Consider the following 18,286-nt stretch of genomic DNA (forward strand, 5'->3'; position numbering starts at 1 on the left):
CTCTTCTGTAGGTGTGCATGCAGATAGAGCACCATTTACATATAATAAATAAATCTTAAATTTTTTTTTTTAAAAGACATGAAAATTGGGGTTGGGGATTTAGCTCAGTGGTAGAGTGCTTGCCTAGCAAGTGCAATTAGGTTTGGTCCTCAGCTCGGGGGTGGGGGGTGGGGGGTGGGCAGAGCATGGTAGCATATTCCTTTAATCCTAACACTCAGGAGGCAGAGGCAGGTGAATCTCTGAGTTCGAGGCCAGCCTGGTCTAAAGAGTGAGTTCCAGGGCAGCCAGGGCTATACAGAGAAATCCTGTCTCAAAAAAATGAAAACCAAATAAAACAAACTAAAACACAACTAAGGTCGTCAAGATGTATCAATAGATGAAGATGCTTTGCTACCAATCCTGATAATGAATTCATTACTACCTGGGACACACATGGTGGAGAGTGAATTGATTCTTAGAAGCTATGCTTTAACTCCACATTTTTGTGTATTGTATCGAATGCTTGTACACACACACAAAACCACACAAATAGACAAATGTAATAAAAATAAAAACAAAGTTCACCAGGTATGGGGGTACCCATCTTTAATCCCAGCTCTCAAGAGCAAGAGGCAGGAGACCTCTGTGAACTCTATGATAACTTGGCCTACATAGCAAGTTCCAGGCCAGCAAGGGCTACATAGTAAGACTATCTTACTTTATCTGTTATTTTATTGTCTGAATGAAAAGCAAACAAATACACTAGTAGAAATAAACCTAAACAACAGCCACAAAAGAAAGACTTATACAATGAACATTAAGATTCTCTGAATAGATTTAAGACAACATTAGAAAATGCAAAGACTATCCATGATTGCACATTGGTAAAATTAGTACTGTGAACCTAACTATATTATTAGGTTATCTACAGATTCATTGTGATCATCAAAATTCCAATGACATTCTTCACAGAACTAGAGGGGAAGAATACCCAAAAAATGTATATGTTCATACAAGAGATCCCATACAGACAAAGTAATCCTAAGCAGAAAGAACACTGGAGGTATAGCAGAGTACCTGATCTCAAACTCTATTATAGAGACCATGGTAACCATGGTAACAAAAATAGCATAAAACAAGCATGTAGACCAATGGAATAAAAGAGGATCCAGAACAAACCCACAAAGCTACAGCCACCTAATTTTCATCAAAGGCATCAAAAGCATTTGGACAAAAGACAGTCTCTTCAGCAAATGGTGCTACAAAACTAGATACTTACCTATTATACTGCACAAAAATTAATTCAAAACAGATTAAAGGCCTTAATGTAATATCTGAAATTCTAAAACTGATTGAGGGAAACACTTCCAAAATAGAGATAGGAATGAGCGACAAATTTCTGGAAAGAACCCCCAGAGTTTATGAAGTAATTGCCAAGAACAGACAACTAGAGTTGCACAAGATTAAAAAGTACCTGTATACAAAGGAAACAGTTATCAGAAGTGACAGTTTACAATAGCATTTGCCAACTATGTATCTGACAATAATGTACAAAAAACTCTAAAAAACATCCATCAATAAATGAGCACGTGAAGAAGTCTCAAAATAAAATGAGCAATAAATACTTGAAAAAAATAACATTCTGTTTTTGTTTGCTTGTTTGTTTTTCAAGACAGAGTTTCTCTGTGTAGTTTTGATGCCTGTCCTGGATCTCACTTTGTAGACAGGCTTGCCTCGAACTCACAGAGATCTGCCTGACTCTGTCTCCCAAGTGCTGGGATTAAAGGCCTGCGCCACCACTGCCCAGCCAAAAATAACATTCTTAGCCATTAAAGAAATGAAAAATTAAGCCGGGCGGTGGTGGCGCACGCCTTTAATCCCAGCACTTGGGAGGCAGAGCCAGGCGGATCTCTGTGAGTTCGAGGCCAGCCTGGACTACCAAGTGAGTTCCAGGAAAGGCGCAAAGCTACACAGAGAAACCCTGTCTCGAAAAACCAAAAAAAAAATAAAAAATAAAAAAAAAATAATAAAGAAATGAAAAATTAAAACTACCCCAGTCAGAACAGCTATCAAAAAGAAGAAGCCCCCCCCCCCCAAAAAAAAAAATGCTGGTGAAGATGTAAACTGGTAGTAGGGCCACTATGGAAATCCTTCTGAGGACTATGCCTAAGAACAAATGCCACTTCTACAGCTGCTGTGGAATAATCCTCTTGTACACTGTCATTCAAACTGGTTTAATAAAATGTTGATTGGCCAGTAGCCAGACAGGAAGTATAGGGAGGGCGACCAAACTAAGGATACTGGGTGACGAAGTCGCCAGCCAGTTGTAGAGGAAGCAAGATGAGAATGTCGTACTGAGAAAAGGAACCAAGCCATGTGGTTAAATGTAGACAAGAATTATGCGTTAATTTAAGTGTAAGAGCTAGTTAGTAATAAGCCTGAGCTACTGGCCAAGCATTTATAAGTAATATTAAGCCTCCAAGTCAATTTGGGAAGCAGCTGCTGGATATTTGGAAGCTGCTGGCGGGACAGAGACTTCTGTTTACATACAGCTGTTCCTCTTTCTCCTCCCAAATCAATTACAAAGCCTTGGAGATCCAGAAGAAACACTGCAACACCCAACTGGTTCAAAGCAAATGCTCCATCTTAAGACAGTCAAGTGTGACTTTTAAAGCACGTGGTGAGGGTTTACTATACTTCAAGAAGTACTAAAATAATTTACCAAAAAGAAAAAAGTTTTAGTGGTGAAGCATCTAGATTCTCTACAAGATTCACTGCTAGCAAGTGCCTGCAGCAAAGTGAATCAGAGGCTAGTGCCTAGGAGAAGCACATGTTCCCAACCCTTCTAACCTTCCAAAAACCTGTGAATGAACTCAGGACAACACAGCAAGTCCAAAGAATCTATTCAGATCTTAGTTTAACAAAAGTTTTGCACGGTCTCTGGGCAGAGATTAAGATATCATAACCCTCACTCAATTTATGTAAGACATAGAACCCCAAGGGTAGCTTGTAGAATACTTTGACTTTTTTTATATTCTTAAACCAGTTATGAAACATCCCTGCAGAAGGCTGCTTTTCTTTCTCTGAAGTACCTGAATACATGCATGGCACAGTCTGAAAATCTTTATCAAATAAAACAAAGTCCAAAGACTCAAGGAAGCAAACCTCCCGAGTCATTGTCTCAGTCAGTAAGATAAATGCTTTGAACAATCCCCTAACAAAACCATTCTATTGTTCTGTGGAAGGTATGAGAATATAATGTGATTTTAAAAGGTCTTCTGAATCTAGAGAGGACTTGGGAGCTTACTTGAGGGTACTGAAAATGAGGAAAAAGACAAGAAGGAGTGCAGACAGTAAAAACGGGCTATAGTTAGTATACATTTTTATACATCTATCTAAATATATACTTATTCCTAAAATTAAGTCCAATAAGGATCTATATATATAAGCTTTACAGTATTAAAAAGGAGTAATTCATAGTGACTAAGAAATTCCATACCAAGGAGTTTCTTTTGAAATATTGGGGAATAATAAGGTTACACTGTAGATACACTAAAAACTCAAACTATATACACTCTAAAATGGCAAATTTTGTGGTATGCATATACCTTAACTTTAAAAAAATCTTATCCTATTAGCCTTCTCCATTTCTAAACTATCTGGATAAGTGCTGTTCAATCTCACTAACTAGAACAGTAAAAACACAAGCTGGTCTAGGTCAAGTTCTCTTACTACTTACTTTGTTTTGAACCATTAAGCTGGCTAAGTCAGTACATCTTGGAAAAGTATAGACACCACCAGGTGGAGTCACCCAGAAAAAAAAAGCTACCATAGCAGAAGATCTTACCTAGAGAAGCCATTTTCCTTCTCCTTCTTTATTTTTGCATCCCCAGCTGCTCTAATCTGCAAGGTAAAAACCACAGCAACTCAGTAAGTGCTTTGCAAAGTATTAAATACTTAAAACAAATCTCTTATTCAAGACTATTACCATCAACTGGGGAAGTTAAAAATTGTTATTAGCATATATTAATTATACATAAAACAGGTTTCATTATGACATCTATACAAGTATATGAGGTATTCTGATCTATGCATAGCTTGTCCTCCCAGTCCCACTGATCCCCTTCCCAATAAGTCCTTTCAATTGCCATGTCTTGTTTTGTCTTCTTTCTTTTTGAGTGACTCACTGAGTTGAATGAAGGTTGCTTACAGGAGTATAAGCACCTTACCAGTGACAACACTAGAGAGAATGTCTCTCTTTCCTCTAATAACCTTTAATGGGTGGTAAGTCTTGAAGAAGGAGTAAGGCCTCGTGAGTCCCTACCCTTCTCTAAGACAAAATGTTGATGGGGACAATATTGTTGTACATGTCTTGTGCAGATAATCACAACAGTTGACTGTTCAAGAAGGCCAAGGGCATGCCAGGCCATTTTGGAGCATCTTGATCATAGTGTATCTATTTTTCCAATCTCCTTCAACGTTCTTTTTTGCACTTGTCATTAAAAAATAAATCGTTCAAAAATCTTGACACATATACACAAAGGGATGACCCTCAGCTTCCTTCACAAAACCATCAGTACACTGGCTATCTTGGAGAAAGATGGGGACAGCAAGTCAGGAATGACAAGGTGTCTTTTTCCACAATCTCTACTTTACCGTGTCTGAGTTTTTTCATTCAAGAATCTTCAATCTTTCTTTTTTGAGACAGGGTATATATCCCAGGTTGGAAATCACCTTGAACTCACTTTATAACTCAAGATGACTTTGAATTTCTACTCCTCCTGTCTCCACCTGTCAAATGCTGGGATTATAGGCATGTACCAATACACCTGGTTTAGGTAGTGCTGGGGATCAAACTAAAGTGTTCCTGCATTCTAGTCACTCTACTAACTAGGCACATACCCAACCCCAGAATCTTCAATCTTCACCAAAAAGAGACCCGATAAAGCTTTAGTTTAGGCCTTCTTCCAAAAACAGAACCTTCCTTAATACAGAAAGATGATGTTTCCAGAAATTTTATATCCTCGTTGTAGTATAAAATAAACAGGTTTACTGTATTGTGAGAGACCCAGTGGTAAATGATTTAGTTTTCATATTTTCAACAGGTTGACTCTAAAGTTTTTTTGGGAGGGAAGTGGGGAATTCAGTGAAACACTGCAAAGAAGCGGTGGGCTAGGCAGTAACTACAGTATTGCCTACTAACTCTGAAGTCTAGCTACAGACCGTTTTACTCCCAATACCAGGGGTATATACAACAAAGGTACTTTCATTACCTGCTTCCAAATTGATCAAAATAAAAGCACATCTTAAGTCCCTTTTTTCCCCCTAAAGGAATTATGTACCTTTTCCTCCTTTCGTTTTTCCTTGTCTCTGTCTTTATGTTTGTCTTTATGTTTTTCTGAGCTTCCATCTTTGTGTTTGGTTTTCTCCTTCTCTTTATGTTTCTTTTCAGAATCTTTATGTTCACTGTTAAAAATAAGACAAAGTGTTAGCCTAGAGTTAGAAACACAAGATTAACTTAAAAGACATAAATTATGAAAACTTGCAATGCTTACTTAGATAGTCCCAACAAAAGATTCAAAGACTGCTGGCTGTATCAGTGGTCCCTCCTGGGTTAGTTCACCAAGAGTAACCATAAACACCAAAATAAATCATCTGTGGATTTTGTTGTGATCTCCCCTCAGCTCCTAGGTACAAGCTGCCACTGAGACAAAAACCCATAATGAACCAGAGGTACAGAGAAGTATACTCAGTATACTCAGTGTGTGCTGTATTAGGAGCACAGGGAACAACTGGGAAGGAGAAAACATTCCATGGCACAACCTTGTTTCATGACTCTTTGTGAGAATGGCATGGGCCAAATGAGACCTGAGAGATGGTGCCCCTTTACATGTTGACTCAGCAGTCAATCAAGTTCCTTAGAAAGGTTGCCAAAGCCAGGCGGATCTCTTTGAGTTGGAGGCCAGCCTGGGCTACCAAGTGAGTTCCAGGAAAGGTGCAAAGCTACACAGAGAAACCCTGTCTCAAAAAAACAAAAACAAAAACAAAAACAAAAAAAATAATAATAAGGTTGCTAAAGTCCTGAACATAGTCACTCGTTTCCTGTCCTCACAGAAGCTTCTTTAGGACTCCTTCATAGTTGTCACATATAGCCTGGGAGTTCCCCGCTTTTGGGTTCTTGCTCTAATTAATAAAAGAACTTAGAAACAGACTCAGAAGGAAGATTAGGGCACACAACTAGAAAATCTTGGTTCCTGACAGAGGAAGGTAGAGAGAGAAGAAGACGACAGAAAGCCATGCTGTTGAATTAGGCCAATATGTTCAGCAATGGAGGTCCCCAAATAGTCACATGGCAATTAAGCAGCTCCATGGCAGAAGGGGTATGGGAAATGAGTATCTTATAGAACAAGTGAGAAAGCCCAGAATTGTCAGAAGAAGCATGTCCAGACTTTTGGCCAGTTTATCAATGAAAAACAGATTTAAAATTAAAAGAAAAGGCTTTTCTTTTTTTTTTTTTTTTTGGTTTTTCGAGACAGGGTTTCTCTGTGTAGCTTTGCGCCTTTCCTGGAACTCACTTGGTAGCCCAGGCTGGCCTCGAACTCACAAAGATCCGCCTGGCTCTGCCTCCCGAGTGCTGGGATTAAAGGCGTGCGCCACCACCGCCCGGCAAGAAAAGGCTTTTCTACACTAGGTCCCACAGAAGCAGGTAGATAAACTCTCAAGCACTACATAATGCAAGCTCTGCAAATGACTAAATCCAAAACATTCTTTAAAAGTGACAGAATATACAGCAAGTCTAGTGTTATTTATGTAACTTTCTAACAGCAAAAAAATGCAATGAAAGTGAAACAGTCACATCTAATATATGAGGACTCAATCCAACTTACTGAAAATGTATCTGGTGACTATGTCAGTCTCAAGACAAAATGTTGTAAAGTGAATGGACCAGCATACTGAAAGTTCCACCATTAGCTTTAACTAGGAAGAACTAGTTACTTCTAGATGAAGTTTATAAATTCTGCTTGCCTCTTCCTCACAAAAAGAAAAGACACATCTGAAATCAAGGACAAGTATGGTGATATTTTATTTGTATTAAAATGTTATTTGTATGTTAATAAATAAAGTTGCCCAGGGGTCAGAGCTATTAGCAAGCCATAGGAAAGCAGGGCAGTGGTGGCATACACTTGTAATCCCAGCACTTGGTAGGCAGAGCTAATAAGTCTCTGTGTGTTCAGGGATACAGCCAGTATTGGATACACATGCCTTTAATCTCAATACCAATAATACAAAACCTGGAGGTCTATACAGACAGGCCGTGATGAGGCGGTCCTGTGGTTGGGTTTACAACCAATGAGAAGGCAGAACAGAAACACTATAAAAAGACAGACACACAGGAAGTAGCTCTGGTTTGGAGAGGTAGGACCACCACAGAAGGAAGGGTAAGGTTTTAGCTCTTAGCTCTGACCTCTTGACTTTCTTCTTTGCATTGGTTCTGTGTTTCTTATTTAATAAGACGGTTGGTTACATCTACAAATGGCGCCCAACGTGTTGGCAAGAGTTTCCACCTAAAACCTGAGAAAAGATACTAAAACGGAGCTAAAAACGGCTTCTTAATTGTCTCTCTCAAATGAGCGGCAGCTGCCAGTTTGAGCTACTTGTGGGTTCCTGGCGTGCACGCTCAACCTGCAGTATGGCGGGAATGAGCCCTCTGCAAGTGGCACATTAAGCTGCGTGGTGGATTTAGCCTTTGCTAGTACAAAACAAAAAAAGAGGTTTCTGGGCGACACACAGCTTGGATAAAAGCATAGACCCACGATAGCTCGCAGAGCTGGTAGTAAACGTACCACCACCATGTTGGGAAGCTGAGGTGGGCGGAGCCAGCAGCCATAGCACCGTTTCAGTCTTACAAATGCTGCAGTTTAAAGCAATAGATTCACAATAAGACAGATTCAGATGTAATAGTTTACAATGTGTGTAAAATATACGAGGGCTTGAAAGAGACAAAAAAGGTGATATATACAGTTATAAAATAAAGTCTTTAAAGAGACAATAAAATTAATATAAAAAATAAGCCACATAAAGATGAATATTACACAGAGAGTCTGGATTGTGTTGTCTTTGGGATTTTTAACTGCAGAAAAACATTTGATCGTAAAAGATGTTGAGTTTAACCAATATGTATATTTTAAAGATACCTTGACTTCAAAATTTGGATGTAAGGATGTGTTGCTTTGGAATGGAGACTCTGCTTTTGTTCCCACAGAAAGCTAGAGGCTATGGATTTGTTCCAGATTAAGACACAGCAGGTTTGACCAGCCAAGACCCCCTGAAAGGTCTCCGATTACACCATGGCCCAGATAATCCAACATCCAGAAGGCAACTGGCTCAGACAATACAGCCTCATGGACAATTCCATAATCCTAAAATTTTCTTTGTGTCTCCATAAGATACTGCGCCCCCCTCCAGCAGGAAGTAGTAAGAGAAACTATGCCCAAATTCCCAAATTATATATAATTTTACTTTGTTAAGGTACAAAAATCAGAGCCTTAAAAACAAGGATTTGGTGAGATTGTAAAATGGTGTGCCACTTTGGCAAAACAGTTTGGTGGTTGGTCAAAATGCAAAACATTGTTACTATGTTACTCAACAATTCTACCCTTAGGAATATATCCTCAAACTACTGAAAATGTGCACCTATGAAACATGTACATGAAGGTTTACAGCAGTGTGTTGCTAATAGTAAAAAAGTTAAAACAACTCAAATAGCTATCAAATACTGGAGAGAAATAAAATGTGGCTTATTCATACAATAGAATATTATTAAGACATAAAAATGAATGAGAAACTGACAGATTAAATGACTTTGGTGAACCTTCATAATTTCATTTGTAGATCTTTCCATTTCTAATTTATAAATACATTTGGGGTTATAAATTATAAAAAAAAAAATAAAAATAAAAAATAAAAAAAAAAAATAAAAAAAAAAAAAAAAAAAGGTTAAAACCTTCCTTTTTTTTAAAAAAAAAAGGGGTGGGGGATGCTGTGGGATGTATATGGCAAACGTGTTGCTCTGATTGGTCAATAAATAAAACACTGATTGGCCAGTGGCTAGGCAGGAAGTATAGGCGGGTCTAACAGAGAGGAGAAAAGAAAGAACAGGAAGGCAGAAGGAGTCACTGCCAGCCACCGCCAGGACAAGCAGCATGTGAAGATGCCGGAAAGCCACGAGCCACGTGGCAAGGTATAGATTTATGGAAATGGATTAACTTAAGATATAAGAACAGTTAGTAAGAAGCCTGCCATGGCCACACAGTTTGTAAGCAATATGTCTCTGTGTTTACTTGGTTGGGTCTGAGCGGCTATGAGACTGGCGGGTGACAAAGATTTGTTCTGACTGTGAGCAAGGCAGGAAAATTCTAGCTACAGACAAGTTCTACATTCATTATTTCAAAGTCATGCTTTGAAAGAGTAGCATGTAAAAATAAAATTCCTATTTTGGAAAGCAAAATATTACAAGGCAAGAGCCATTAAAATGATCATACGTGTTCATATAGGATCTACCGTCTAGAAATTTCTTACGGAAATAATGTTACATACAAAGATGTTTATTTTGGTACTTACCATAAGAACCAAAAGGAAAAAGAAAATGAGAAAATGGGAATATGGATACAATCTAAAAGATTAAACCAAAGAAGAAATTGTGTTATATCAAATTATGTAACTATAAAGGAATATTTGTTGACTACTACTATAAGAATTCATACAGAATATTCCTGACAAATGCCAACAGGACTATGAAAAAATGCCTTTGACTATAAATGTAGACAGAAACAGAGACTACCAGTAAAAACCACATGTTACAGAACAATGTAGATAGTCATTTTCTTCTGTATATCTGGCATTTGCTTATTGTAGGAGCTGATGGATTCCACAGCTAAGCAAAACAGAACTCAAATTCAATTATATCAATTCGGGGTTCATCCCAGGTGCAGGAGTGCTAATTATAGTAAGCTCAACCAATAGGGATAGTCAGGACTATAAGGTTCATCAGTTCATTCGCCACTTGTTTTTTTTCCTCAGAGCAGAAAAAGGAGGCTTCACTGGCAATGACCCCAAGAAGCCCAAAAGGTCTCCTCTACAGCTGTTTCCTAAAAGGATATTTGTCTATAAAGACAAAAACAGGACAAAAAAGTAATGGCATTAAATTAAGACAAGCCATAGAATATGGGTCAGCTACACCTACCATTATACCCACCTCTATGCACAAAAGTAGCCATAGCTAGGACAAGCATCTGGGTTATAAGTACAGACTCTAAGAACTCTAAGAGAAACAGGACTACAGATTTAAGAGGAATGCAGGGACTATCACAGATGAGACGAAATGCCCACTTTGCCTTGTTTACATACTACATTCTCCTCCTGTTCCCATCAGCTGTTATATAAGTGACAAGTTTCTACATCAGCAAACCTTTTAGCTCATGAAGGCTGAATGGCACAGAGAATGCTTGCTGATGGCATACAGTGACCACATTTCTCCACTAACAGTATTATCAGTCTACTCACTGTGTTCTTGTGTGTTTCAACCAAAGTACAATGTTTTATCAAAAAAAAAAAAAATTATCCTATAACCAGTATAAAGAAATTAATCCTTAGGGCTAGAGAGATGCCTCAGAGGTTAAGAGGGTACTGGCTGCTCTTCCAGAGGTCCTGAGTTCAATTCCAAGCAACTACATGGTGGCTCACAACCATCTAATTAAAGATCTTGTGCCCTTTTCTAGCATGAAGGCATACATGCAGGCAGAACACTGTACACATAATAAATTTAAAAAAAGAATCTAATCCTTTATTTGTTGCTGAGCCTAAAATCTGACTCACTAGGTGGCATACACCTAATAATATGCATAGTTTTGATATTACTATATTTAGCTTCTATTATAAAAGTACAATAATAATAATAATAATAATAATAATAAACAACCCTGTAACAAAGTCTAAACATTTAAGTGTCCTACATAAATTTTATATAAAAGAAAACTCTGGAAACAAATGCAGTCATCTTAATGATGAATATATCTTCTCCCCACACTATCCTAAACCAAGCATTGTACTTAGTTTTAGTAATTGCAAGTGTGTTTGTGTGTGTTTTGGTACTATATAGTCCTGGCTAGCCTAAAACTCACTATGTATTCTAGGCTGGCCTTGAGCTTACAGAAATCTGCCAGCCTCTGCTGCAATTAAAGGCATGCAGCACACACGGCTGTACTTGTTTTCACAATCCTTATTGTACTTAATTTTGTAATATTCCTGAGAAGTACGTTTTATTATCTTTCCGACTAATTTATATACAGAGGAAGTGGAAGTTTAAAAACTAATGCAAATTCTGTTACAGAGAAGCCAGGATTAAACTCTGTATTTCCATTTAGAAGTTTGAAGCACCTGCTAGTACACTGTTATCACCTTTCCACTTAAATACTATTTAAAAATATTTGCTTTGTTTCCTTGTTTACTGTAGATGGATGTTTTTGTCTGCACAACATTCAGTCTTGGTATCTGAGAAAGACAGTAGAGAGAGTCAGATCTCCTGGGGCTAGAATTACAGAAGGTTGTGAGCTAGTATGTGAAGAAAGCTGGTCATTAAAATGGGGTCCTCTGAAAGAGTAGTTAAGTACTCTTAACTGCAGAAGAATCTCTCCAACCCCAGATATCACATTTCCACTTAGTTAATATTATCACTTGTTTTGTATAGAAAGTCTAAGATTTGACATATTGAGGTCATTAATATCTTGCCATCAAGTAGTTATTTCCTAAAACAGAAATCTTCAATACTTGAAAGAATCAGACCTTTGTGATTACCTCCTATGAAAATATAAATGGCTAATTAAGGAATGCTTCAGGCTCCATCTTCCTTTACATATTATACCACTCTTCCCAATTCTTTCTTTTTTCTCTTTTTCTTTTTTTAGCTTTTTATTTTATGTGGATTGGTGTGAAAGTGTCAGATCCCTTGGAACTGGAGTTACAGACAGCTGTGAGCTGCCATGTGGGTGCTGGGAATTGAACCCGGGTCCTCTGGAACCACTAAGCCATCTCTCCAACCCTCTTCTTTTTTTCTTTTGCTTTGATTATGTTTGTCAAGAAAGGGTTTCTCCAACTGGAGATATGGCTAAGGTTAAGAGCACTGGCTGTTCCTCCAGAGGTCCTGAGTTCAATTCCCAGCAACCACATGGTGACCCACAACCATCTAAAATTAGATCTTATACCCTCTTCTGGCATGTAGGCATACATGCAGGCAGAACACTGTATACATAATAAATAAATAAAGAATGAATGGAAGGAAGGAAGGGGGGAGGTAGAGAGAGAGAGAGAGAGAGAGAGAGAGAGAGAGAGAGAGAGAGAAAGAAAGAAAGAAAGAAAGAAAGAAAGAAAGAAAGAAAGAAAGAAAGAAAGAAAGAAAGAAAGAAAGAAAGAAAGGGTTTCTCTGTGTAATAGTACTGGCTGTCCTGTAACTCACTTTGTAGACCAGCCTGGCCTCAAACTCAAGAGATCTGCCTGCCTTGGTCTTACAAGTGCTGGGATTTAAGGGGTACACTACACCACCATCTCACAATTCTCTTTCTTAATGAAAGTAATTAGAAAATTAATCTGCCTCAGTGGAAAACTCCTTGATTCAGCAATCATGTCCCTCTGTGAATAAGATTATACTACACCAGCTGAATAAACAGTCATATTAAAGAAAGTAAACAGTATGTCTAGCCTTAAATGAAACATACATATACATATATATGGTACCCACTCCTCTAAAGGCTCAGGATCATTGCAGTAGAAAGGGCAGAAAGAGTGTAGTAAGAGGCAGGGGGAATAGAATACAAACAAATTCTCTGAAAACTAATATTAAAAAGAGAAAGATAAAGCCCAGGAGGTGATGGCGCATGCCTTTAATTCCAGCACTCGGGAGGCAGAACCAGGCAGATCTCTGAGTTTGTAGCAAGCCTGGGCTACAGAGTGAGTTCCAGGACAGGCTCCAAAGCTACACAGAGAAACCCTGTCTCTTGAAAAACCAAAAATAAGACTTAAAGCCTTCTTTTCATAACGTTCATGATTGTCTTATGCTTCAACCAGTTGAATTCCAATGACGATGATAATGATGAAGATGATGGAAAGTAGCCCATGCTATTTTTAAAGTGAGACAATAGTGAGACCTCTGGTCTGTGACTCTCACAGGAGCTAAGCAAACAAAAGATTGACCAGTATTTCTTTAAAGCATGTATTTAGACAGAAGGAAGGTGAGAGAAGGGACAAGCAAGGGGATGGCAGGAAGAAGCCAGGAAGATAAGGCATTCTCTTTTACATTAGAAAATTATTTAATTTTGTAGGGAAAAATTAAAAGGGGATGATGTACCCTTGTAAAACCTAGAGTCCTGATATTCTGGGAAGCTAGATGTTGGCTACAGGAAGACATCAAAATCTGTTCTTTATGGACAATAGTGTTTAGGAAATAGAAGAATAGTAGCACACAACATATACACATCTTGCTCTAACAAAACCCCGAGGTAAGTACTGGCATCTCCACTTCACCAATCTGAAAATTAAAGCACAGAAAACTTAAGTAACTTGACCAAAGAGAACTATTTAATGCGAAGGAATGAGGATTTAAACTCAGGCAGTCTGGCTCCAGAGTCCGTCATGAACTTGACCATTCTATTACTTCCCAAACAAAGCAGGCAAGCAAATAAATAATACTATTAAGAAATCTACTCATCTTCTGAGAATAGGACTTAGTCACTGATGCTTGCCAACTATTCAAAGCAGCAGACCCTGAAGGTCACAGACAATTGAATCTTAGGTACTCCAACAAGAGAGTGAGTTGGCTTCCAAGCTAGGAAAGAAATTAATGGCTTTTCAAGGAAAGCGGGCAGCTAAATAAAGCTTAAATGTTTTAAATAAAACAATTCAAGATAACTTAAAAGTTGTCTCTGGGGAAAATAGTGCAGCAACTAGTTTTCTTTCTTTCTTTCTTTCTTTCTTTCTTTCTTTCTTTCTTTCTTTCTTTCTTTTTTTTTTCTTTTCCTTTTTTTCGAGACAGGGTTTCTCTATGTAGCCTGTCCTGGAACTCGCTCTCTAGCCCAGGCTGGCCTCAAACTCAGAGATCCACCTGCCTCTGCCTCCCAAGTGCTGGGATTAAAGGCGTGCACCGCCGCCACCACCACCACCACCCGGCAGCAACTAGTTTTCAAAAGGCTCTAAGGCATGGTAGCTGCTTAATATCCACCATCATTAGGCTACTAAACAAAATCACAAGGATTCTGCTCTTTTGAATTACCAGAGTTGCCCACCTTGGATCTAGTAGATGTCTGAAACCACAGATAATACCAAACTCTATTTATGGGGGTGGAGTGGGGGTTGGTATTCCTTATACAAGCATATCTATGATAACATTTAATCTATAAATTAGGCATATTAGGGATTAATGTCAACAGTAACAATTTTCTATAACTCTCAGCACATAATTATTCTCCTTCTCCTTTGAGAACTTTCCCTTTCCACTTACAAGAAACACTTTACTGCTTGCTTTGGTATATCCTAAATTGCTGCATCACTAGTCTCACACTTTAAAAGCATTAGATAAAATAAAGATAAATTGAATACAAGTTTCAACTATGATGTGTTGACAGATGATCTTCAGATAACCAGACAACTACTGACAAACACCATGAGAATACATATATATCATGGATATACTGGATAGAGAGATGAATCAAGTCCCAGGGTTGTATTTCCTTAGAAAACCATACAATTTGAAACTTATGAGCTGAGTAAGTGGCTCATACCTATGTAATCCCAATAAGCAGCTCTTCAGTTTGAAGCCAGCCTTGGGGAACCATCTCAAAACAACTTATCAACAATTTATCACTAGGAATTTTCCATTAGTATAGTTTGGACTTCTTGTCTGAAGAAAATCTTAGAAAGTCAAACTGTGGCCAAGAGAGGTATACTATGTGTAATTATAGAAAATTAAAGTAAAATGGAATTTAGGAACTATTTATTCCTTTATTTGCAGGCCGGAATAAAAGAGGACGTGCTCAAAGATGCCCAAATTAATGCACATTCTAACATTCTATTCCTTATCCATCGAAGTTCCTTATCTTTAGCATTTTGGTTTTGAGTCATAGCATTTAATGGCTATGTGTCTTAATATAACGAGCCAGCCAATTATCCAAAACAGGAACCTTTTCTGTATTATAAAGTCCCTTTTAAACTGTTTCCAGTAGCTTCTTCCTCCCTTTAAAAATCAAGCACTAACTTTAAACAGTTTTCAGTAGGTAGTCTGCCTAAAGCCAGCATTAACTAAGGTATCCCACCTAATTGCATTCCTTCCAAATCAAAATACATGCTACAATAGTAATATATCTTGTTTATGCTTTGTTTATGGGAATAAAATTAGGGCTTGTATGTACTAGAAAAGTACTACCACAGAGCTATACCCCCTAACACTTTTCATACCATCTGGAATCCCCCTTTATTATATTTGATTGAGACAGTTATAGCCCTGTTTTGCCTGAAACTTGGTGACCCTCCAATGCGGTTACCTCCTAAGCCAAGTGTCACTGTGCCAAGCAGGAATACCTCTTTTTCTAGCCATTATCTTTCCTCCTTTTGAGATCATTAACTATTTTCAGTGTCTAGTTTCAATTGTTGTCTCTATGAGCTGGGCGTGGTGGCACACACCTTTAATCCCAGCACTCAGGAGGCAGAGGCAGGCAGGTCAACCTGGTCTATACAGAGCTACAAAGAAACCCTGTCTCCAAAAAAAAAAAAAATGTGGCATCCACCATGAAATCTTAAAAGCAATGATTAGTATTCACTACAATAAGGGTAGAAATAACTGAAAATGCCATAACTCCAAATTAGATGTATCAATAATTAACTACTAAATTAGATCCCACTACAAAAACTGACAGCTCCAATTTATCTACATGATCTTCTATTAGGCTTTCTGGTAATCAACACTGTCACCATCATTATCTTAATTACTTAGCATGTTACAGTTTATAATGAGCTATCATGTACGTAAACAAATCCAAAAGCTTGCCAAGGCAGGTACTGTTATTCACAGTCAACCAAAAGGAAAAAAGAGACAAAGAAGTAGAATGCTTGGATTATGACAAAGCTTGTGAATGACAGAACTTGGCCTTTTGTTTTATGGTGCTTTTTAATATCACACCTAGTATTGAAGAAAATATGACTATTAATGAATACTAAGAGGGCTGTCTGGTCAGACTACAAGCCCAATAATAACACCTTGGGAGCTGGAAAAAGTCCTTTTCTTTCATAGTGTTTTTTTTTTTTTTTTTAACTGAACTGTAAAAATGTTATTACTCTGTCCCTTGTTTGCTTTCTATTGCTGTGATAAAACACTGATCCAAAGGAACTTGGGGGGAAATGGTTTATTTAGCTTACATGTCCCAGGTCACAATCCACTGAAGGAGTCAAGCAAAAGCCATGGAGGAATGCTGTTTACTGGCTTATCACGAATGGCTTGCCAAGCCCGCCTTCTTATACAACCCTAGGGATGGCACAGTAGATTGGGCCTTCTAACATCAACCAATAATCAAAAACATGCCCCCAGGCTTGCCTACAAGCAGATTTTATGGAGGCATTTTCTCAACTTCCCAACTGAGGTTCCCTCTTTCCAAATGACTGTAACTCATGCAAGTTCACAAAAAGTAACCAGTACATAATCATAGGTCAAGAAATAAATGAGGAAATGAGAGATGTTGAAATTGGTAAGAGCACTTGCTGCTCTTACAGAGGACCTGGGTTCAGTTCCTAGCACTCACATGGTGGCTCATAACCACCCACAGACTCCAGTTCCAGGGGATTTGATGTCCTCTTCTTCTGACCTTTGTGGACACCAGGCACACATATGGTACACATACATACATGCAGGCAAAATATTCATACACATATAAATTAAATCTAATAAAATAAAATAAATTGAGTTTCTGGACATCTAGGCTGTTACACAGAGAAACCCTGTCTTGAAAAAACAAAGAAAGCAAAACAAAACAAAAAAAAAAATTAAGGGAACCTACAACATGCTTAGGAGGACAGTAAACTTGGGTAAATTGGCAACACAACTGACTTTGTTTAAGCAGGGAGTTAGATGTTTGTTTGTTTGTTTTGATTGTAAAGAATAATCTACTGGGGATATTGACTGGAGTCACAACTTTTTCTTATTGGATAATGTGACTTTTGTACACATGACCTCAGACTCCTGTGCACACAAAGAAACAAATGAAATCATCTCAATATTGGCTACCTTGTTTTGCACCTTGAGTGAAACCAAATAACCAAGGTAGGATTCTTTCAGGTTTGTGTCCACAGCACCAGAAGAAAGAAAGGTAGCTCTCCTGTTTATACTACTATTATTGCACAGGAATGTAATACCCGGACTTGAGTCCCAAGTACAATCTGATGACAAACAATCAATGCTACTATCTAGATGAAGGGACACAGAAATACATTCCAAACTCCTGCTCTGTAACAGTAACAGCTGAAATGAGGATAATAATCACAAAGTTAACTAGGCTTGGTCAGAAAGAAAAACCAAAAAAAGATTTGTAAGCATTCTGAAAAAGGTCATTCTAAGTTTTAATTATTCTGGGCTTCAGAATAATGAATCTGCAGCACTACTAAGAACATCAAGCAATCACTTATACAAGAACTGTAGGAGAGTATAACCTTTACACACTTGCTTTGCTATAAAAACTGTGTCTAGGGAATAGTCAAAACCAGAAGCAGTTGCAAGCTTCCTTACAAGGTATCTACTGTCCTCATAAACTTAACCACATATGAATTAGAGACTTACAGTCACAGAAACACAGGCCAAGTTCTTTCAATGCTTCCTGGCAAAAAGGCTACTGGTTTATAAAAGTGTATTAAAAGACAGAGTGTATACCAAGACCTGCCTAAATTTAGGCTGGGCATGGTGGCACATTGACTGTAATTATTAATTCTCTTCAAAATTCTAATAGTTTATGTGTGTGCGTTATGTGTGTAGTATTCTGATAATACTAAAGAAACATGAATAGTTGTTAATGTATCATCATTTCATGAGGTTCTTTATCTTTGCCCTCAAATCTACTTTCGTAGATATTATTATTAGCTGGACAAATGTAAACTGGAGAAGGTAAGATGCACAAAAACCAAAACTAATTTCAAGTGCTGAGATTAGTATTAAGAGTAAATAAAACAAACTAGCTGATCACGTTATAAGCAATGACTGTGTAGTAGAAAAACCAGGAGG

At 37.9% G+C, this 18,286-nt stretch overlaps 1 protein-coding gene across 2 annotated transcripts in view; it reads right to left on the minus strand.

The window, feature by feature from the left end:
• Positions 1 to 18,286, minus strand: part of Top1 (DNA topoisomerase I) — a 90,525-nt gene that overhangs the window by 45,469 nt on the left and 26,770 nt on the right. For both annotated transcript variants that reach the window (XM_076571243.1, XM_076571244.1), the window contains exons 4-5: positions 5,322 to 5,445; positions 3,827 to 3,882 (exon numbers count right to left, since the gene is read on the minus strand). In XM_076571243.1, the coding sequence (XP_076427358.1) occupies positions 3,827 to 3,882; positions 5,322 to 5,445 (180 nt within the window). The remainder of the gene's footprint in view (positions 1 to 3,826; positions 3,883 to 5,321; positions 5,446 to 18,286) is intronic.

This window comes from Peromyscus maniculatus, chromosome 4, assembly GCF_049852395.1.
Source record: "Peromyscus maniculatus bairdii isolate BWxNUB_F1_BW_parent chromosome 4, HU_Pman_BW_mat_3.1, whole genome shotgun sequence".
In the NCBI taxonomy this organism is placed as follows: Eukaryota; Metazoa; Chordata; class Mammalia; order Rodentia; family Cricetidae; genus Peromyscus; species Peromyscus maniculatus.